The sequence below is a fragment of the Sceloporus undulatus genome, chromosome 5 (assembly GCF_019175285.1).
Source record: "Sceloporus undulatus isolate JIND9_A2432 ecotype Alabama chromosome 5, SceUnd_v1.1, whole genome shotgun sequence".
Taxonomy (NCBI): Eukaryota; Metazoa; Chordata; class Lepidosauria; order Squamata; family Phrynosomatidae; genus Sceloporus; species Sceloporus undulatus.
The window spans coordinates 148,403,547-148,426,652 of record NC_056526.1 but is presented as its reverse complement, the minus strand read 5'-3'; the positions used below and the strand labels follow the sequence as shown (position 1 = coordinate 148,426,652).

Sequence of the window (23,106 nt, the reverse complement as noted above, 5' to 3'; positions counted from 1 at the left end):
CGAGCAAACATTCAAAGGAAATCTCATCTTGTGCCATAACTACCAACACAGGCCTACAATTGTTGTCATTTTTTTCTTTCTCCTCCCTTTATCACTCATCACTAATACATTCAGCATGTGATGCACAGTGGAGGTGGGGATGGAAACAGGATACAGTACAACTCAGATGTAGGAGTAGGAAGAAATAAAGGCAAACATGAGCAAAAACACAGAGAAAGAATGTTGTAGAAAATTTTAAAAGTAGCTAAGAAGACCTCAGAAAAGATACAGAAATCTTGTGAATATGCAAATAAAGGAGATTTAACAAGGACATGTTTTCTAGGCTGTATAGTAGCAGACAAAAATAGTAACCAAAGTGAATATGTTTTCTTATCCCCCCCCCAAAAAAAAACCCCTTTGATTGGTAGCACCAGGAACTGTCCATCTGAATGTATCTTAGCCACAACTGCTCCACAGTTATTGAATCAGGCGTCAGGGCACAACAGCGCTTACACTTACAAAGTGTTGGGAGAAAAACTATAGCAGAATCTGACTAAATATGAATCAGAGCCCATTTGAAAGCCTGTGGATGGAAAAGAAATGCTCTACATTTGTGTCTATGAATTGTTATGCATGGGGATCTTTTCAAATTCTTACCAGTCCAATAACAGCCATGAAATTAGACCTACAGACAATACAGTCTCAGACCCATTGAGTCACATAGCTTGCTAAATACTATGCAGATAGAGCTACTTTTTCTGTTCTAATTCTATGCCGTTATTGACCTTTATAGTAAAGTGGAGGCATCCAAGAGGATTTGCTTATTGCAGTTACAAGGATCAACTGCCCTTACTTCTACTTGAAAAGGTAGGCCCGGGAAAGTGCTTGATCCATAATAAGCATCTGTAAAAGAAAGATTTTGTACAGACTTGTGGAGCCAGATTGACATAGTGATTTGAATGTTGGACTACAATTCTGGGTTCGATTCCCAGCTCAGCAATGAAAGCCACTGAGTCACTTTGGGCACATGCTCTCAGGGTCAGGGTAAGGCAATGACAAACCTCCTCTGAACAAATCTTGCCAAGAAAAACCAATGATAAGTTTTCCTTAGGGTTGCCTAACAACTTGAAGGCACACAACAACAACATAGTGGTATATATTTGCAATGCACAAATAAAATGTCATGTGTACTAGGAGGAATGGAAAAGGACACCTGTACAGATTGCAAGTCCTTTCCCATTCACTCAGAAAAAGTGGATCAAGCAGCACAACAAAAATGATGATGTTGCTACCACACATGTGTGCACTTAAATTTTAAACGGGGATTTTTAATATGTCTAGAGACCTGTTAATTTAACTTCCTCTTAAGTCAGATCCTAGAAGATATATTAAGAGAGAGATTAATTTAAAACAAAGCTACAAAAGGTAAATGTGATGTAATTCCTTATGGGTTTAGCAAAGGTCGACATTACCAAGGCTGCCTGATATCCATTTTTTAAAAAAGCTATCAGGTTTTCTAGACAAAAGGAATGCAATCTGGCTGGTCTATTCAATTTCCAGTAATACATCCAATAGAGAACCACCTGTAAAATTACTTTTGTAGTGGAAAAGATTGATATCAGTAACCACTTTATACTACTGTAAGGTGGATAAAGAATTAGGCTAACAAACTGCCTAGTAATTTCAATGAAGAGGTTAAATGGGAGTGTTTATTTAATTTCCAAGGACACCAGTTTGAGAGATTTTTCTACAGGTCAACATAACATAGAATTAACTGGAAACCCTTAAGAGCTAAGTAGTGTAGGTTTGAGAATCCTAGATGCATGCTACAGCAGTGACATCACTAGGGCTGGTGTCACACTAGTAGTAACTCACCCTGGGATGGGGGTGCAGATGGAGAAGAGAGTCTCACCCTGGGGAACCCAGCATCCTGCCACCGCTATCATCCCCAGATGAGACAGCAAAGACAGAATGCCCTCCTTCAGCAAAAACAGTTTTTTAATTACAAAAGCTATCCACCATTAAGGAAAGAAGACGTCACAGCACAAAGCCCACCCCACAGATGACAACAGTGGAAAGGAGCCAGGCAGATCATGAAGGGGAGGCTGAAGAAGGAGGAAGCAGAGAGAAAGGTCTATGGCTTCACCACATAGTTAAAGGAACTGGTATACCAGGAAGCGTCCCCTCTTTCTTTCTGGGGGAATGTCCTTTGGATGTATCACTGCTGCCTGGTGTCACCCCCTCCGATGATCTCAATTGGTGCAGACTGCACCCCTCCCCCCCACACACACACCCTAGTTACACCTCTGTAATACAGGATGGTATAGACTGAATAGTATTAACAGTGCCATTAACATTATTTAACAGAAAGGTTAGTAGCACAAACTAGCTACACTGGAATTGCAGCACGAAGGGATAAAATTATTCTAGCTGTTTTCAGCTTAAAAAAATAAACAAATCAGACTGATTTTTTAAAAAACCAAATACTGTTGACTATAGCAATTAACATCTACAGTGGACCCTTGTTATGCGCTGGAGTTTGGTTCCAAGATCCCCCATGGATAACAAAATCCGTGTATGCTCAAGTCCCATTAAATACAATGGCATAGCAAAATGGTGTCCCTTATATAAAATGGGGAAATCAATGTTTGATACTTGAAATTTATACTTTTTTTTCAACATCTTTAAACTGTGGATACTTGAATCCATGTATTAAAAAATTCGTGTATAAGAAGGGCCAACTGTATATTGCTGGAAATAAATGTCTTATGTCTTACATTTTGTGGCCATTACAGTTCAGGTACATACATTCAAAGATCTAAATCCAATTCCTATCCCTAACTCAAGCAGGCTCACTGAATCAATGAAACTTACTTAAATGTTTACATAAGTGCTTATCTAGTTCACAATGATTTAATAAGTCTACGCTAGCTGGGACCAGAAATTCGAATAAGGCCTAACCCTTAATTCAGATCCCCTGAATTCCCTTGTTGTATATCAAGTGCAAATCATGACATGCATTTTAAAACATCTACTCTAAGCCCCCAATAACTATATAGGCTATCTCATTGTTTTCTCATAGAGGTGGGGGGAAATACCCAGGAGGACACTATTTTAAAATTACATTTACCCACCTGCTGCTTCATTCCAGATGTTAAATGAAAGTTTAAACTAGACCAGCTTATGTCATTTTCAGCACATATGCCGACCTTGAAAAACTGAGGAAACTTTGTTTTGTACTTCCAGAAGCTCCAACCAGGATAGACAGTAATGCAATACTATGGCAGTGTGATAGCCCAGTACATCAAGAGGACCTAAGCTTCCTCAACCCTGTTTTTTAGGCCCTATACACACAGACAGTATACCATGTCCTGGCCTGTTCTTGCCCCCCAGTACCTACCTGTGCTAGTACAGCAAATGATTATGTTTACATACCCATCTGCAGCTATCCTGTGGTGTCACTGCCACCATGCACCCCTTTACCTGCCGCTGCCACTGCATTCCCTGTGAAAGCTCCTGCCATGGTCCATCCATTGAGTACAGATGGTAAAAAACCAATCTTGAGAGATGCAACAGTCTGAGCTTCCAGGAGAAGCTGCAAATCCAAAAGTGGCACAGTTTTACAGATTAGAGGATTCTTCACAGAACATACTGTATATACTCATGTATAAGTTTAGAAATTTAGGTCAAAAAATTGACCCAAAAAACCTGAGTCGACTTACCCATGGGTCAATGTAAGTACTGTACCTTAACTCTTCTTTAAAAGAGGAAAGCATCCCCTGGTGAAAAGCAAGAGTATAATCTGTCCTGGAAGCACTGACTCCCTCTACTCTCTCATCCATCCAGCCTTAAGACAGATCACAAAGAGTTATGTCTGCTGGAATTTTGTAAATTCTTTGACATTGTTTTGCTTTGCTTCATCCTTTAGCTCCTTTGCTATATGCCCCTAAGTCTTACCCTCAACTTATCCATGGGTCATATCAAAATCCATAATTTTGCCCCCAAAACTTACCCTCAACTTATACATGAGGTTGACTTATAGGTGTAAGAGTAGGTGTTACCACATCTGTTCTTGTCTGGCTCAGATACAAGTTTTTCATTACTGGCAAACATACAGAAAGAAGGGCAGGCTAGCTCCATCAAGCCTTGCCTGAAAAAGAAGAAAGCCCTCCCTCCCTCCATCCACCATCATTCAGAGCAGAGGGAGGGAGAGAAGGGCAGGTCAACTCCATCGGGCCTAGCCAGAGTAAGAAGAAGGGCCCTCCCTCCAGTTCATCTGCCTTGGTCCAGGCCTCAGAGGGAGAGAAGATCTGCTGGGCTTTCCCCCTTCATCACAGCGATTCCCTTCTCCTTTTGTGTTGTGTCTTTTTAGATTGTAAGCCTGGGGGCAGTGAAATGTCTAATTGACCATTTATAAGCTGCTCTGAGAGCCTTTTGGCTGAGGAGTGGAGTATAAATACTCTATATGAATAAATGTTAAGGTGATACATGGTGGGTGAAATATAAAGCTAAAGCTGAATGTTTATCCTAACCTAGGCCCAGTACAGATGGGCCTAAAAGGGCGGGCTGGGGCTGCCTTTCGTTGCTGCACAGCAGTGCTGCAGCAACCAGATTGTGTGGTGCTGCTGCGCAGCAAAAAAGGAGTACTAAAAAGCGTTGTATATTGTATTTTCTTTGTTGTTACCTGCCTTGCTCCTCAATCGGAAGAGGCGGGATATAAATAAATAAATATTTATTATTATTATTATTATTATTATTATTATTATTATTATTATTGCGCTGCCGCAAACAGCCTGCAGCAGCATGAACACATTGCTCCTGCACTGCTCCATTTGGATGCTGCGCAGCGATGATGTCCTAGCCATATGCTAGAGTTGCGGGGCATGTGGGCGCTCTACCCCGAGGCAACCCTAGCACACGATGAGGGCGTCATTCATGCCCTGTCTGTACCGGGCCCTAGATATCCACCCCATATATACATGGAACAAATGGGAAATCAGAAGAGAAGGTTCTAGGAATGGGCATCTCAAGCAGCAGTTTCCCTCCATTGTGTCAGGGACCATCACCATATTTGTGCCCATTGGCCACAATCACTTCTTTCTTTCTTGGAAACTTTTCTTGAAATTTTTCTGGAAAATGTATTGATCTATTGACCACCATTTCTAGTAGCACTGCTCTAAAAGATGATTGTGCAAACACTAACCCCTCTACTGTACAGACTGTTGTTACATATAGGTTTTAGTTCTATATATACTTCTGTCAGATTTTTCAGTCATGGGGTTTAAAGAGATCTGATTTGATTGAAATACTGACTATATATGAGCTATGACCTTCAACCTGCTTTTGTACAAGGGAAATAACACCTGTGTAGCAAAGTATGTGGTGTTTTTTAAAAATCAGAAAGTGCCTGGAGCAAATTATTTCAACATCTGCTAAACCTTCCCCTGTCTTGTGCTACATATTTATTTACTGTTATTATTCTGAAAGATGGTTGGTCTTAAGTTCAGTCAGAGGTCATTGGGGTTTGATGTCCCTTTGATAGAATTCCATGGGGATAAAGCTGTTTTATTGTCATATCTGAAATTCCTAACTGAATTGGCATCTGAATTTGATCTAAACTGTTCCATCAGCCTGCCTGTAATTTCTCCTAGAACAAATGCTTTAAAAATAACAACACAGGTTAATCTGTGAAACTAGAAAGGAGAAAAGATATGAAAATCTGGACTACTTGTACCACATTCTGAGCGTATATTAAAGAAAGTCAAGAGTTAACAAACAGACTTTGTAAACCTGGCACCTATTACACTCACACTGTAATCCCATACTTCAGATACATTTGGGAAGTGATTTACAATATGGAGGGAAATTTACAAATCCTCCACATGAATATGTGCCAGCACAACATTGCACGTACATCAGCAATAAAGACCATCTTTCAGCATCTTGAGACATGTCTCCCTTTTTTGTTGAAGTAAAGCAAAGACCACCCATTAAACCAGGTGGCTAGAGAAAGAAGAATAACTTTACTTTCTAAATCCTCCAACCTCACCCAAATCAACAGATGAAGCATAGGATTCAGGACAACTCTAATCCCTATCTCAGAGCACATCCACAAGGAGACCACAATTCAGATGACAGGCCACATGGAATGGGGTTCTATCTCTCTGGACTCAAGTTGTTCACAGTTACAATACCCAATGGGGAACTTTGGCAGTGAGAATTATGGGAAAAGGCAACTTTGTGTATTTTTTGCATAAACAGCCAGACCTCAAAACACATATAGGAAGACTTTTTTGCATGATTGATATTTCCTTCTCAGTTCAAATTAAACAGTCCACATTTTATCCTAGCACCCGATGTAAGAATTATGTTTATTGAACTACATGCAATGAGAAGTCTGTAGACACAGCTGCTCATAAACTCAAATAATGACTTAATTTAACATGACACTAAAGGGAGAGGAAATAATATTTATCTGTCCATTAGTCATCCAGCTACTGGGCCAGTACTGTGAAAGTTATGACGACCACATTTCAGTTTCTGTGTGGCTTATATATTTTGCTGCTTCCTCCTCACTTAGTTAATCTGGATGTGTGCAGCAAATAATGTATTTATGGGCTTCTACATACATGTTAACATTTTTAACATTTAACATCTTGAAACAATTTTCAAAGAAGCTCTGAACTTACCTAAACAGGGCAACAACAACAAAATGGAAACATGTTCCAAAATGCCAATGGAAAAATATTAAATGATATGGCCTTTCTGTTTATCTCACCTTATTATGCATTTATTACTAATTTAAAAGTTTGTATCTGACCTTTGTCCAAAGATCTCTGGACAGAATCAGACAACAGGATAAACAGTGTAAATCAATAGAATAATTGAAAAAACATGTGCACCATAACAGAACTTCACAACCAATTAGGTTTTTAAAATCCCACTACTGCCACTATATGAACTGATTAACCACATTTTCGAGTGACTGTCAAAACCAGGAAGACGGAGCATCTCTATAAAATTCTTGGTAACGTGGAGGTAGGTTTTATCTCTGGCAATGTCTCCAAAGTATGAATTGTATTTCTGAACCTCTACATATCCTAACAAATTGATAACTAAAAATGCAAAGAGAGTTCTGCACACAGCAATGTGTATTTTCCTAAGTATAAAATGTCTTTTACCTAGCAGGGGCAGTTCATGGTGGTTCATATGATAGCTCATTTCATCTTTACAGACTAGGCTATGAGAGAAAAACTCTTCAAAATTACCCAGTGAGCTTCTGGAGTGAGCAATGATTTTTGCTCTCCTCTCCTCACCCTTAGTATAGTATGCTATTTTCCTATGCATTCCTATGTTGTGTAACTATTATCCATGGGCACTCTAAATAAACCACAGTTCTTAGGATTGCATGGTTGGGGTAGAGGTTGGGGGCTGGTTGGTTGTTTTTTGTGTCCTGCCAGGACTCCATTGACTTTGAGTTATATGATAAACCAAAATCAAAAAGATGAAAATGTATCCCATCACACACATGCTACAATTGGAAAGGTTGAATTGCTGCCTACCAGACAGATATCAAAGAAATTCTTTCTCTCACATCAGCCTATCTATACATTAATGTAATTTTATTTATTTTATTTACTTACAATATTTGTGTAGCTGACCATCAACATATGTCCTCTGTGCAGACATGCAAAAAAATAATAATAATACAATAAAGAATAATGTGCACTAATAACCTACATAGAGGGAGATGGCAATTTTTCAATAAGTGATTTAATCTGGAATATTCTCACAATCCAATGAAAATTCCAATGTATTGTGTTTAGGGGATCTCCCCTTGTAACAAGAGACTTTATGTATGCAGAACCAAGTTTATTTCACAATACCTGAATGTCCAGAATGAGAAAATCTATTTCTATGAACCAACGTCATTTCTGCATTTTAAAATGCCACTACAGTTGCCCCCCTCCCTTTGCATGGACTTCATATTCATGACCCTCACTTACTTGCAAGGAGCAAATGGAGGGGATTAAAACGGGGCGTGTGCCCACAGCCGCTCCCGTACGTGAGCACCCATTCAAGCCTATTGGGCCTGAATATGTGCAAGTTTCCATTTTCACAGGGCGAGTCCTGAATGGATCCACTATGAAACGGAGGGCTGACTTTACTTCTCTGTGTGAAAAAGTACAGTGGACCCTTGTTATATGCTGGGGTTTGGTTCCAAGATCCCCCGTGGATAATAAAATCCATGGATGCTCAAGTCCCATTAAATATAATGACATAGCAAAATGGTGTCCTTTATAAAAAATGGAAAATCAAGGTTTGATATGTGAAATTTATACTTTTTTTTGAACATTTTCAAACCATGGATGCTTGAATCTGTGAATAAAAAAATCAGTGTATAAGAAGAGCCAACTGTACATGTCAAGGGGCTGAAACTCAGGGACACAGTTTACAATTCTTCAAGTGACAAATATCATAAATGTTTAGTTGCGTGTGAACTGTATAACAACATGTGTCTCTGAGGGGCAAAAATGTACTATCATACTGTCCAATGCTTAAAATACAACAATAACAACAGTTAAAGGCAAAATAAAATCAAATAGCAGCTCAGATTTTAAAACATGAAGCAGGCTGCATCTGCACTGCAGAATAATACAGTTTGACATCACTTAAACTGCCGTAGCTCAATCCTGCCATAGCTCAATCAGAGCTCTCTGACAGAGAAGACTAAATCTCTCACAAAGCTAAAAATCCCACAATTCCATATCATTGAGCAATGGCAACTAGAGTGATTAGACCACAGAGTTCAGAAAATCAAGATGTTCAGAACATATATTAAAGGACCTTGGTAAATAAAAATAGATGTGCCTGGCACTAGAGAAGGAGCCAAGAGTCAGTGTGGTAGAGTGCTGAACTAGGACTTCAGGAGACTAGGGTTAGAATGTCTGCTCAACCATCATAACCCACTAGGTGGCCTTATTCAAGTCACACTCTCCATTTTAGAGGGAGGTTAGGGAAAACCTCCCCTGACTAAGAAGATTATCACACAGTGTTTTCCTACTAGGCTGAGCACAGGATGTAACCTGAATGTTATCACACAGTCGCGTTCTCATGCACCCAGTTCCTGGTCAAAAATGAGAAAATTCTATTCATAGCTGTCATGATCGCTTTCAGGCCGTTCCTTCCAGGTGATGTGTGCGTGATAATCGTACCAGTCTCAGTCTGTCCTCCTAATTGTATTCTAATTGGTCAGGACTCCCTCCTCCCCCTCTTATCCTAATACATCCCCCAAACTCTATTCTTCTTCTGGTGGTGACACAAGGGGGGTGACACAGGTAATTTTATTTTTTTCCCCCAGCCCAAATCAAAGCTCACAGGAAGGAAGTAATATGACATAATGATCAGGAAGACTAAAATGTTCTGCAACTGGTTTTTGGGAATTGCTGTTTCTATGGTCAGAGTTATGTCCATGAATCCCCTTGCATAGAAACTGTCCTGTTTGTCTAAGTGTAGAGGGACATTCATGGCATATGATGGCGTATATCACATTAGAGGAAGAGCAAGTAGCAATACCAACTTCATTTATCTACCACTTCATACCACCTAAGCAGTCTCTAAGCTAAGGTTTACGATTGTAAGCTAATTGTAAGTAAATGCACCTCTCATGTTATTGGCCCTTGTAATATTGCGCCCAGAGTAGATGTGGGGACAAAAATGGCATCTGGGTTTGTGGCAGGGTCTTGTGCCTATATTTGTGTCCATGTTTTGTGTCCTGTTCTAAGTAAGTGGCTGTTTAATATATAGGCCTGCCACCCAAAGCTTGTGATAGGACTGTTATTCTCGAGTTGGTTGTAGCTCATTGTTGATATGCTTGAACGGTCTTAGCTTGGGACTATAAGTGACTGCTAGGGGTATTCTGTCATTTTGTGGTTTTGGTATGTCTTGTAGTGGATGGTTCCTGGGTATCAACTTTTCTTTGAATTGTTTCTTCACTTCATTCAGTGGGAATTATAGTTTGAGAAATGCTTTGAGTCTTTGAGCTTTGAGTCTTTGTCTTGTAGGTCTGAACAGATGCAGTTGAATCTGATGGCTTGACTGTAAACAATAGATTTGGTAGTGTGTTCTGGATGGAAACTAGAGCCATGCAAGTATGTGTAGTGACCAGTGGGTTTCTGAAGGGCATGCTGCCTAGAAGTCCATAGTGCAGTTGCACAGCGGTGTCACAAAAGTGAATGTGTTGTGTGGATTTTTCCAGGCTCAGATTGGTGGTAGGATGAAAGTTGTTAAAATCCTGGTAGTACCTTTCAAGACATTGCTTTCCATGTGGCCAAATTACAAAGGTATCATCAAGAAAGGGTAGGTAGAGGAGAGTTTTTGGGTGCATGTGCCAGTGTAGTGATTTAAGTACTGAACTAGGGCTCTGGAGACCAGATTTTAAGTCTTGTCTCAGCCATGTAAACCCTGGTCATGTCACACTCTTAGAAGTTTATCAGACAACGGGAACTGGAAGTATAATCTGATGGCAATCTGAACACAATCATGGGGTTTAATGTTATTGCATGATAGACTGCCACATGCAAATTCAGGCAATGGCATGCTATTTTTGGGCAATGGGGAGCCAATTCGAATGCAATTCACATAATTGTGCAAAACTAGCGACTTTAAGGAGTTTATCAAACGGGAGGAATTTCTCTTAAATTCGAATGAAAAGAAAGTGGGACCAGAACGCATTCACTTAAAGTCGCTAGTTTCACACAATTACGTGAATATGCATTGCATTCGAACTGGCTTCCCATTGCCCGAAAATAGCATGCCATTGCCTGAATTTGCATGTGGCAGTCTATCATGCAATAATGTGAAACCACATGATTGCATTCAAATTGCTATCAGATTATACTTCCCATTCCCCATGTCTGATAAATTGAATGCATTCTGGCCCCACTTTCTTTTCATTCGAATTTAAGAGAAAATCCTCCCGTTTGATAAACTCCTTTGACTCAGAAGATGGCAATGGCAAACCCGCTCTGAAGAAAATTGCCAAGAAAAACCCTTGATAGGATTGCCTTAGAGTCACCATAAGTCGGAAACATGTCCTCCATTTCCATCTCCTGTCCAGGAGGGATTTCAAAACTTGAAGGCACACAACAAGCTGAAGTGTTATAGAATCATACAATTGGAAGAGGCCACAAGGACTATCAAGTCCACCCCCCAGCCATGCACCCCTTTGTTCCAAGTCAGCCATGAAGATGTGAGTCCCCCCCCCCAAGTTCTGGGTGACTCTTTCCCTCAAATTCCCTCCACAGTTCTATTCTCACAGATGCTGGTGCTGTCACTTGTGTGGGCCATTGGGTCCCCCAGCCTCCACTACTGTTGTGCACCCTCTTCCTTCTCATTCACCCCACTTTCCCTCCCTGCCTCCTGCCAGATGCTTAACTCCCTTGGGTTTTCCCAGGGTGACAACACCTCCTCTTTTTCCAGGACATGTCCCTCTTTTTCACCTTCTGTCCAGCAGTGATCTGAAAACGTCCTTCATTTGGATCATGAACAAGGTGACCACAACTCCTCCTTTTCATTGCCCTCATTTCCCACCTTTTCTGCTCAGGCAGGAATCCAAAACGTCCTCCATTTGGAGCATGAACTACACCTGTTCCATTTCCACCTTTTCTGTCCAGTCTAAAACATCTTCTGTTTTGGAGCAGAACCAAAGAAGCACAGATGGTCATTTCTATATTTGTTCAGGGTTTTCACAGAATCATTAGAGTTGGAAGAGACCACAAGGGCCATCCAGTCCAACCTCCTTCTGCCATGCAGGAACTCCCAATCAAAGCATTCCCCACAGATGGCCATCCAGCCTCTGCTTAAAGACTTCCAAGGAAGGAGACTCCACTACACTCCGAGGGAGTTTGAATAGCCCTTACTGTCAGGAAATTCCTCCTCATGTTGAGGTGGAATCTCTTTTCCTGCATCTTGCATCCATTGTTCCGGGTCCTGTTCTCTGGAGCAGCAGAAAACAAGCTTGTTCCCTCCTCAATATGACAGCCCTTCAAATATTTAAACAGGGCTATCATATCACCTCTTAACCTTCTCTTCTCCAGGCTAAACCCACCCAGCTCCCTCAGTCGTTCCTCACAGGGCATGGTTTCCAGGCCCTTCACCCTTTTAGTCGCCCTCCAGCTTTTCATCCCCAGAAGGGTCCCATACACTTTTGCAGGGTCCCTGGTCCCCCTGGAAGGGCTGAAGACCTGTGCCCTCCTTGGCTCCCCCAGCTCCCCTTTGGCCCTCTCTCCGCTGTTCCATCCCTTCTCCTTCTCCTTCTCCTTCTTCTCTTCGGTGACGTGAGGGGGGCGCCTGGTGGCAGCACCTCCCCGCGCGCTGCTTAAAAAGAAGAAGAAAAGAGGGAGCGAAACATGAGAGGCCGAGAGAGAGGCAGCGCCCGCCGGCAGCGCCTGAGACTCGGAGCCTTCTTCTTCGCCTTTCCAACTGGACTCTCCTCTTCCTCCTCTCCCAGGGATGGAAGGAGGAGGAGAATAACCTTGAGGAGAAGAAGAAGAAGAAGAAGACGAAGAAGAGGAAGACCCTCTTGACCTCCTCCTCCTCCTCCTCCTCCTCCTCTTTCCCCCTCAAACCATGAGGCGACCTCTTTCCAACTGGGGCACCTGAAACCCTTGGCCGGAGCGCGCGCTTTCCCCTCACTTTCCCCTCAGCATCTTCTTCCCTCACCTGCCCCCTTTCTTTACAGTTGTAATTATTTTTATTTGCCTCCCTCCAACAACAACAACAAACAACAACAACAACAAAACCTCCCCGTCGGCTTCCTCTTCCCGCCTTGAACCCCCCCCCCCCCTCTTTTCCCCCTTTATTTTATTTCCTGGCTCCTTCTTTCCTTCCCAAGAAGTGTGAGGGAAGAAGAGGAAGAGGAAGAAGAAGAAGTGGGGTTCCAGTCGTCCTCCCCCTTGGATTGCCTTGGGATTTGTGTGCCCCTCAGGAAGAGGCAGCAGAGGCAGCCGAGGGCGAAGGGCGATGGTGGGGCTGAGGATGCTCCCGCGGCAGCTGCTGCTGGTCTCCCTGCTGCTCCTGGGCTGCTGCTTCTTCTTCTTCGAAGGCGAGGCCAAGTTTGGGGAGAGCAGCGGCGCCAAGAAGCGGAGGTGCCTCAACGGCAGCCCTCCCCGGCGCCTCAAGAAGCGGGACCGGAGGCTCTTGCTCCTGGAGCCTCCCCAGGGAGGGGAGCTCCTCTGCCGGGGCTTCTACCCTCGCCTCTCCTGCTGCCCCAGGGCCCCGGGCCCCGGCCTCCTCCAGGTGGAGAACAACAAGGTCGGTAACCTGGGGCAGGGGGAGTTGGGGGGGGCTTCGTTTCCTCTCCAAAGCCCTCCTCGCCTGGTTTGTTTTGGAGGAGGGTGAGTCCAGAAGGTGGCAAGCCCCTCTGCAGCTCAACCCTCAGAGGTTTCTCAACGGCTCGCAGGCAGAATTGGGGCCACACGGATCAAATTTGCAGATGATACCAAATTAGGAGGAGTAACTAATACCCCAGAGGACAGGATCAAGATTCAAAAGCACCTGAATAGACTAGAAAGCTGGGCCAAAGCTAACAAAATGAAAGGTACTGCACTTAAGGCAGAAAAATGAAATGCACAGATATAGGATGGGTGATACCTGGCTGAATGAAACTACATGTGAAAGGGATCTGGGAGTCCTACAAATTGAACATGAGTCAACAGTGTGATGCGGCAGCTAAAAAGGCCAATGCAATTTTAGGCTGCATCAATAAAAGTAAAGTGTCTAGATCAAGAGAAGCAATAGTGCCACTGTATTCTGCTCTGGTCAAGCCCCACCTAGAATATTGTGTCCAGTTCTGGGCGCCACAATTCAAAAAGGATGTGGAGAAACTGGAGCGTGTCCAAAGGAGGGTGACTAAAATGGTGAAGGGTCTGGAAACCATGTCCTATGAGGAATGACTTAGGGAGCTGGGGATGTTTAGCCTGGAGAAAAGAAGGTTAAGGGGTGATATGATAGCATTGTTTAAATATTTGAAGGGCTGTCATATTGATGAGGGAACAAGCTTGTTTTCTGCTGCTCCAGAGAACAGGACCTGGAGCAATGGATGCAAGATGCAGGAAAAGAGATTCCACCTCAACATTAGGAGGAACTTCCTGACAGTAAGGGTTGTTCGACAGTGGAACACACTCTTTCCTCGGAGTGTAGTGGAATCTCCCTCCTTGGAGGTCTTTAAGCAGAGGCTGGATGGCCATCTGTCGGGGATGCTTTGATTGAGATTTCCTGCATGGCAGAATGGGGTTGGACCGGATGGCCCTTATGGTCTCTTCCAACTCTATGATTCTGTGATTCTATCATTCCCAGACTTTGGCCTTCCAGTATGTAGACAGGTCTTGTTGCACCACTGAGACTAATGGGGGTTTCCAGAGTATCCTCCAGAAATTCTGGCTGTGCCTTGAAAACTTTGGACGTTGTGAGGGAGGATACTCTGCAGTACTGTCCTGTGCTGCCCAAAGCGAACTGATTTGGGACCTAGCTTTGCCTTGAAAAGAACTTGTGGGATTTGGAGTGGGGTTAAGTGAAGAAAGGGCAGAAAAGAGGCTTGAGGCTAATTTGTTGATTCTCCAGTTTTTAAGACCAATTATAAATATTCATGAAGACTGGTTTGGGCCATAGCACACGTTGGGCTGTTTTTCTATCCAGGCAGGTAAACCCTTCTTCATCTTTATCAAAGATGTGACTTGAACAGCAAGCTAATCCAGTTAGAAATCAGATACTTGACTGTAGAAGAAGGATGAGGGTACGCTGAATCTAACTGAAAGGAAGAAGTTGGCAGCATGAGCTTTCCTAGACTAAGGTGTACTTCCTCGGATGCATTTGGATATTATAATAATAGTGGTGGTGGTGATGATGATGATGATGATGATGTAGAGAGACCTTGTAGCACCTTTGAGACTAACTGAAAGAAAGAAGTTGGCAGCCTGAGCTTTCATAGACTAAAATCTACTTCCTCAGATGCATTTGGACATCATGATGATGATGATGATGATGATGATGATGATATCTTGTAGCCCCTTTGAGATTAACTGAAAGAAAGAAATTGGCAGCATGAGCTTTCCTAGACTTTAGTCTACTTCTTTCAGCTAGTCTCCAAGGTGCTACAAGATCTCTCTACATACTGATTCCACAGACTAACATGGCTATATCTTTGAATTTGGCCTTCCAGATGTTTGGGACTTCACCTCCCAGATTCTCCTTCTTTAGGTAGATGGCCATCTGTCAGGAGTGCTTTGATTGTGTATTCCTGCATGGCAGAAGAGGTTGGACTGGATGACCTTTGGGGTTTCTTCCAACTGTATATGATTCTAGAATTTTCATGGATGACCCGGAGCAACGCTTCTTCTGCTCGTTATTGTGTGCCTTCAAGTCATTTCTGGCTTAGGGTGACTTTTAGGGTGTGTTGTTGTTGTTGTTGCTGTTGTTGTCTGAGGGGAGTTGCCATGGCCATCCTCTAAGGCTGAGAGAGTGTGACTTGCCCAAGATCACCCAGAGGGCTGAGCCCTGTTCTCCAGAGTCCAACTGTCAAACCACCATACCAACACATGCATCCAAACCCCTCTCCTCTAACTACCATTTCTTGATGCTGTAACAAATTAGCACCCCCAGAATTGCATCGTATTGAGCCATAGCAGTTAAAAAGTGGGGTCAAACCGGATTATTTCTGCAGTGCGTGTGCAGTCTAAGGCTTGGAAAGATGGGGGAGAGAATGGGGACAGGCTCTCTTCTCTTTTCTGCCTTTGGAAAGGTGCCTGAAACGGAGAAGGGAGGAACCCAACAAACTGGGGACATCGCGAAGGAAAGGAGAGCAGCATCCCATCTGTGACTTTCAATCTCGCAGACTTGTCAGGTCTGCTGGGCAAAGTCCACTTGAAAAGTCCCCTTGGTCAGGTGGAGCCCGTGGGAAAGTGTCTCTATCCTCTCCACCCCCCCCCGCATCCACCTTAGAAACCTTAAGCCTGGGGATGTTGGGAGTTGTCGTCCAAAGGAGCAAGACTCTTGCAAGCGTCGGGTCAGAGGCATGAAGTGATGTAAAGATGCAGGAAAGGGGAACAGAGAGTCGAACAGCTGCAGTCTTCAGGTGAACTGGAGCACTTCCTGGTAGAATGCAAAGGCAGTCTGGGAAATCAGTACAGTATGCCAAGGGATTTTGTAGTACCTTGGACACCAACTGAAAGAAAGAAGCTGGTAGTATGAGCTTTCCTAAACTTGAACCCACTTCCTCAGATGCATGTGTTCCCAAACCTTGCTCCTCCAGATGTTTTGGACTTCAGCTCCCAGAAGCCCCATCCAGCTTGGCCAACTGTTAAAGAATCCTGGGAGCTGAAGTGAAAAACATCTGGAAGGGGTCCTTCCTTTTGCACACTGGACCAATTCCTGTTGGTCAAGAGCTCCGTCAATCTTTGAGGATGGACTCGCGATTTCGTCAGCGGTCACAAGCATGCTTTCAAGTTGGAATTTGGGGAAATTGCTTTGGGGGGCCATTCCAACAAAGCCCTTAGATTTCTAGTCCCTCAAAGTAACTCGTTTAAAGCTCCGTCCCCAACAGACTTACCATTGAATGTTGGTGTCTTGTTGGTGCCTTTGTCAGCATCCTACCTCTATGATCTTCCTTCTCTCTTGGAGGACGGTGCCTCGTTTGCATTAACATGTGTTTGTGCCCAGCATTCAAAACCATAGTTTCTCTGGACCAGCATGCAGAGAGATCGTGTAGTAGCACCTTTGAGACTGGTGAGAGAAAGAAGTTGGTAGCATAAGCTTTGGCAGACTTAACCCTAGGTGAAGTAGACTATATGGTCCAAAACACACTGCAAAAATCATCCATCTTGAGGCCGCTTTAACTGCCCTGGCTCAACGCTAGGGAATTCTGGGAACTGTGGCTTGTTGTGGCACCAGAGCCATCTCTCTGACGGAGAAGGCTAAATGTCTCACAAAACTGCAGTTCCCAGAAGTCCATAGCATTGAGCCAGGAGAGTTAAAGAAGTCTCAAAATCTGGATTATTTCTGCAATGTGTTTTGGACCATAGTCTAGGACGAAAGTTTATCCTACCAACTCCGCCCCCCCCCCCATGGGTCCAAAACACAGAAATAATCCAGTTTGAGAACGTTTTAACTGCCCTGGCTCAATGGTAGGGAATTCTGAGAACTGTCGTTTTGTGAGACATTTAGCCTTCTCTGCCAGGAAGCTCTAGTGCTATAGTAAACTACAGCTCCCAAGATTCCCTAGCAGTTAAAGCGGTCTCAAACCGGATTATTTCTGCAGTGTGATTTGCACCAAGGTGCTACAAGATCCGTTTGGGGAATGTTCATACCTTGAACTTCCAAGTTCCTGTAGTGCCTCTGCAATGCCATCCATGAATTACTGCAAGCTAATGATGCTAAGGTCCCTCAAAGGCAGCCCTTTCTCAACTGGTGGCCTCCTGGTGGGTTGGACTACACCTCCCATCACCCCCAAACTGGTTGGAGATGACTAGAGATGAATCCAACCCATCCAGAGCTGGAGAAGGATTACTTTAAGTTCTAGTAGTTGGGTAATAATGAGGGAATAATGAACAAATCAATCTAGCTATCTTTTAAGGGAAGGCAACAGTGCGGTACAATAATCCACAGCAAACTACCATTCTCAGAATTCCATAGCATGAAGCCGGGATGATTAAAGCGGTGTCAAACTGGATGATTTGTGCAGTGAGGATGCAGCCAAGGAAGAATGTGAACCAGCACATTGTCCAACAGTCCTTCCAGGAGGAAACAGGTAGCCTCTCTCTCCAGTTTGATGCAGGATTGTGGAAAGGGACACATCCCAGAAAGTCTGGAAGATTGGTCCAGATGGCAGCCCTGGAGCTGTCAGTTAAGGTGGTGGTGGTTTGCAGTTTATTTCTTTATTTTTTTCTGAGGGTAGAAAAGTGTGTAGGAGTCTCTCCGCATGGTTTGGTCAGCAGATGGGTGACTGGGAGAGCAGATGATGCCAGGAGGCTGCAAACTTTTTATGAGCTCTTCCCCCCATTAAGTCGCTCCTCTCTCTGGAAAGAAAGGATAAGAAGGATTGAAGGAGGGAGAGAGGGGAGCATGAAGCTGTTCCAGTGCAAACTGGGGAGGATGAACTTCGTTGTCACCAACTTGTCCCACAGAGAGTGACCCCCTTTATCCCACACACGTGTCTGTTCTTGGAGCATGGCCACTGAACATTTCTTTGAGGCAGAAAGTCTACTTGTGGTGGCAGTTCAAAGACATATACCCTGTCAGTCTGTAGAACCAGTATGTATAGAGGTCTTGTAGCACCTTTAATGCTAACTGGGGGCGGGGGGGGGGAGAAGTTGGCAGCATGAGCTTTTATAGACTTAAGTCTCCTTCCTGAGATACACTTGGTGGAGTTTGGTGGAAGTAGACCAAATACATCTGAGGAAGTAGACTGAAGTCTATGAAAGCTCATGCTGCCAACTTCTTTCTTTCAGCTAGTCTCAAGGGTGCTACAAGATCTCTCTCCATATGGTGGCATTTGTTAGGTTAGGTTAGGATTGACACTCTGAGCATCCTAGGAACCAGATGCACGCCTCTTAGCTGAGCAGTGATGCCCTGTGCTCCAAAGAGACACTATAAGTTTTCCAGGCTATTTGTCTTTATCAAGGGAGCAATGCTTAATACTGGACGGAGAGAGGGAAACGTGATGAATAAATGTCATTGAGAATCACTGCACGTGAAATAAACAATCAGGTGTCCTTCTCACTGCCCCCTGTCTCCTCTATTCCGCCTTTCCTCTGCGCGCACACATTTCCAGCTTTTAGGTTTAATTAAGAATTCCTCCATTACAACACTGCAGTTGTCAAGGTCTGAGAGCGTCTTGGAAAACTTGTGTTTCAGTCTTTCTGGCCCAAGCATAATAAAAAAAAAATACCCAGCCTGAATCGAATTTTTATGCTCAGTTCACGGTAGATTTCACCCCCATTCTCATGTAAACAGCTTCTACGAATCAACATATGTGTCTGGGTGGTATCTCTCACTTTGTTTTGTAACAAAAAGCCATATTGCATCATTTAATTTGCTCAAGCCATGCAAATAGGGGGAAAAAATCAATAGGACAAAAAGGGGTCGACTTATCCTCCACCCCACTAAAGTGCTGCCCACACACAGAGTCCTGTTGCTTATGGCAAAAGAATAACAACAACACCATTGTGTTTGTTGGTTGGTTCGCTAATGGGTGAAACTGGAGAACATCATTCTCCTTCAGTCCCCAGCTCTGTCCAAACGTTCATGCCTTTTGAAGGGGAGCATTTGTCCTATCCCTCCATTCCCAGATGAGTGAGAGCTGTCTTAGTTTGCAGGGATTTCAGCGAAGGGAACTCTATTATTATCAGCTGCAGCAGAAGTTTGGATGGAGATTTTCTCGGCATTTTTGGACAGAGGTAATGTCGTCAGCAGAGTTCCTGTGTGGTAATCACATTAAACTACACACTAACTACATTCTAATAACGCCCTAAAGGCTCTAACTGAAACCCACAAATGCCAGAGTATAGCTGGGAAGAAAAAATGTCCTTAGTTTACCCTGTTAGTTATAAGCCTCACCACTGCAGCTGCAGTAGCAGCATCTGCTACAATAACTCACAATGGGAGCCATTGCAATAAATAAGCTCTGTTTATATGAAGAAAGTAAAGGTGAAATAGATTTTAAACAAAAGCTGGTTTTATGGATGTTTATGGAAGTTGTATCTCTCATGTCTTGTCTTGAATCTCAACAGTCTTTCTTGTTTGTGGCTGGTGAAAGTTTGAAAACACATTTATGTAGTGTGTATGGAGTTCAGTATACACTAAGAGTTGACACATACTTTTCTGGGACATAGATACTGTATCAGTAGATATAATTTCATTTTAAAGCTTGAAAATAAACATTATTCCCGCAAGGTTATGCCAACAAATGAGCCAGATCATGTTCTTTACATTTCACTCTCATAGAACTTCTCTCAGACATATAGTACAAGCTGTTTCAGAAGCAAAGCCTACTAATAAGGCTAATATTCAGGAAATGGTGCACAAGATTGTGGCTTTACTGTATGATCCATATATGTCTACTCAATAGTGTGAACTTATTCCCAGATAAGAGCACCTAAACTGAAGCCTTGGTTTTCTGCATGGGATACTTGTCAAGTACTTGCCAGCTTTAATGCAAAGGGCACAGAATGGATGGCTTGCTGTGCAAAATGAAGATAGTAGATTTAGAGATGGCAGGCTCTGGACAAGATATTTTGGAAGGCCTCCAGGAAGTACATTCATGTCTTTGCTGTGATATTGTGCAGATGATAGATTCATCCACAGACAAGGATTCTAAAGAATAGGTGTTTCAGCATTTTTAAAAAGTAACCATGCATGCTCAGCAGTCATTTCCAATTACAAGTAGCCTCTTGGATGAAGACTACTTTTGTCATTCATCTGGCAATTTTATGATCACATTATTGATCTGTGTTTATAATGGAAATGCAGCCAGCCTCTTAAGTAGTGCAGAAAAGGCTGCAACAGAGAACCCTGTTTCAATGTACAGTATACAATTATACAATCTTCTCTAATGATTTGGTGGTGAGGCATGATGTCATTGACATTTTATCCTTAACTTCTGAATTATACTCTGTTCATCATTTGATTTACCAAATAACTCTATGCCAGAATTTTGTGTGTGGTTTTTCAGTGTTTGCTTTCAGGCTGTCAAGCAGTGAGTGTTTCTACCTTAGATGGTTTCACAGCCATGTCTGTCAGGCAATGGGTGAAAAGTAATTGTTTTCAAGTGTGCCCTTTTACAAGCATTTGTTTTCTCTAGCTCTTTCTTGAACAAAAGCTTTTGTTGAACACATCCAACTAAACAAATAACTCATCTTGGGGTCCATTTAACAGCTGCCTTGGTACAATGATTTATTTACATACTGTCCAAAAATTCAAACTGAACTCCCTAATGACATAATATAGCACTATGGGAGCAAAGAATCTTATGTTCAAGCCAGCAGTTTAACAATCTTGCAAACATTCTGTTTTGGGAAATTATTGCTATCTGCTGCTTAATGTTGGCACCTGAAGTGCATGGAGTGATTTCTCTCCTAATTTCAGGACAAAACATGGAAACAGTATATATATATATATATATATATATGGACCAGAGTTCCTCAGAAGCCCCCAGCCAGCATGGCTAGTGCCTTCAGTACCTTTTCCCTGCTTGCAGCCATGGTATTGACTAGATTCCATTACAGTGCTGAAGGAAGTTGTGTCCCTGTATGCTTGTTCCCCTTTGGCCACAAACCTAATAGTGCCAAGTCAAACAAATCTGTCAAGCCACAATTCCCTATATATTTCTTATTTGTCTTCCGTTAGTTTCACTTTCCAGTGAGTAGTATGGAGGATTTAACAGGATATGGAAGGACAAGAAAATGATAGGGGCGCTGGATGAAGAAAATGGTGAAATGCTAACAGGGAACAGAGAAAATGTAATTGTATCCAACACATTGGGGCAAAGCAAACAGGCAGGAAGCCACTAGCTGTGGTGCACACATGCTACAGCCCCAAGGGTGCCTCCAAATAGGAGCAGAAAAGATCCACTCCTTCTGGGGATGGCTTTGGGCTGCCTTAGGCAGCCTCAGCATAATCCTGGGGCAGCTTTAGGTTGCTCTGGGGGCATGCGTCATGGAGCGACCAGAAGCTGCCCCTATCTTTCCATCTGTTTTTGGCCATTATTTGCCTAACTCTTCTATGAAATGGAGAACAGTGTTCAACCTGTGGAAAATAGAGCAGATGATGAAGTAGGGGATGCAGGTCAAGAATTAGTACAGGAATACCTAGCTACTGTAAACAAATTCAAGTCCCCAGGGCCAGATGAACTATATCCAAAGGTATTAAAAGAATTGACAGAAGTAATCTCAGAGCCACTGACAATAATCTTTGAGAACTCCTGGGGAACAGTAGAGGTCCCAGCAGCCTGGAAGAGGGCAAATGTTGTCCATCTTCCAAAGAGGAAAAAAGGATTACCCAAATAATTACCACTCGGTCGGCCTGACACCAATACCAGAAAAGATTACAGAGCACACCATTAAATAGACGTCATTTAACATCATTTATCAGAAATTTCTAAGCACATAGAAAGGAATGCTGTGATTATTAAAAGGCAGCATGGGTTTATCAAAACCAAGTCATGCCAGATTAATGTTTTTTTTTTAAAAAATAGATTCACAGGCTTGGTAGATTAAGGGAATGTTGAGGATGTATCACATCTTGATTTCAGTAAGGCCTTTGACAAGGACCCCTATGATATCCTTGTAAAAAGCTCGTAAAATGTGTCCCAACAATGTGACAGTTAGGTGGATTTGTAATTGGTTACTGGCTGAGCCCAAAGGGTACTCAACAATGCCTCCTCTTCATCCTGGAAAGAAGTGACTCATGGGGTGCCACAGGGTTCTGTCTTAGGTCCAGTACTATTCAACATCTTTATCAATGACTTAGATGAAATAACAGAGGGCATGCTTATCAAATTTGCAGATGACACTAAATTAGGTGAGGTAGCTAATACCTCAGAGGACAGGATCAGAATTCAAAATGACTTAACAGATTAGAAAACTGGGCCAAAACTAACAAAATGAATTTCAGCGAGAAAATGTAAAGTGCTACACTTGCGGAGTAAAAATGGAATGCACAGATATAGGATGGGTGACACCTGGTACACGTGAAAGGGATCTAAGAGCTTTAGTGGGCCATAGGCTGAACATGAGTCAGTAGTGTGGTAGCTAACAAAACCAATGCAATTCTAGGCTACATCAGTAGGAGTATAGTGTGTAGATTGAGGAAAATAATAGTACCATGCTATTCTGCTTTGGTCAGACCTTACTTGGAATATTGTTGACAAGCTGCTGTGTGTCCAGAGGAAGGCAAACAAAAATAAATGCCCCATGAGGAGTGGCTTCAGGAACTTAGCCTGGAGAAGAGAAGATTAAGGAGTGACATGATACCCGTGTTTAAATATTTGAAGGGATGTCACTGAGGATGGAGCAAGCTTGTTTTCTGCTGTTCCACAGACTAGGACATGGAGCAATGGACTCAAACTATAGGAAA

At 42.9% G+C, this 23,106-nt stretch overlaps 1 protein-coding gene across 2 annotated transcripts in view; it reads left to right on the top strand.

The window, feature by feature from the left end:
- Positions 1-12,575: 12,575 nt before the first annotated feature.
- Positions 12,576-23,106, top strand: part of LOC121931422 (hedgehog interacting protein) — a 111,698-nt gene continuing 101,167 nt past the window's right edge. For both annotated transcript variants that reach the window (XM_042469162.1, XM_042469163.1), the window contains exon 1: positions 12,576-13,293. In XM_042469162.1, coding sequence (XP_042325096.1) covers positions 13,003-13,293 — 291 coding nt within the window. In that variant the 5' untranslated portion in view covers positions 12,576-13,002. The remainder of the gene's footprint in view (positions 13,294-23,106) is intronic.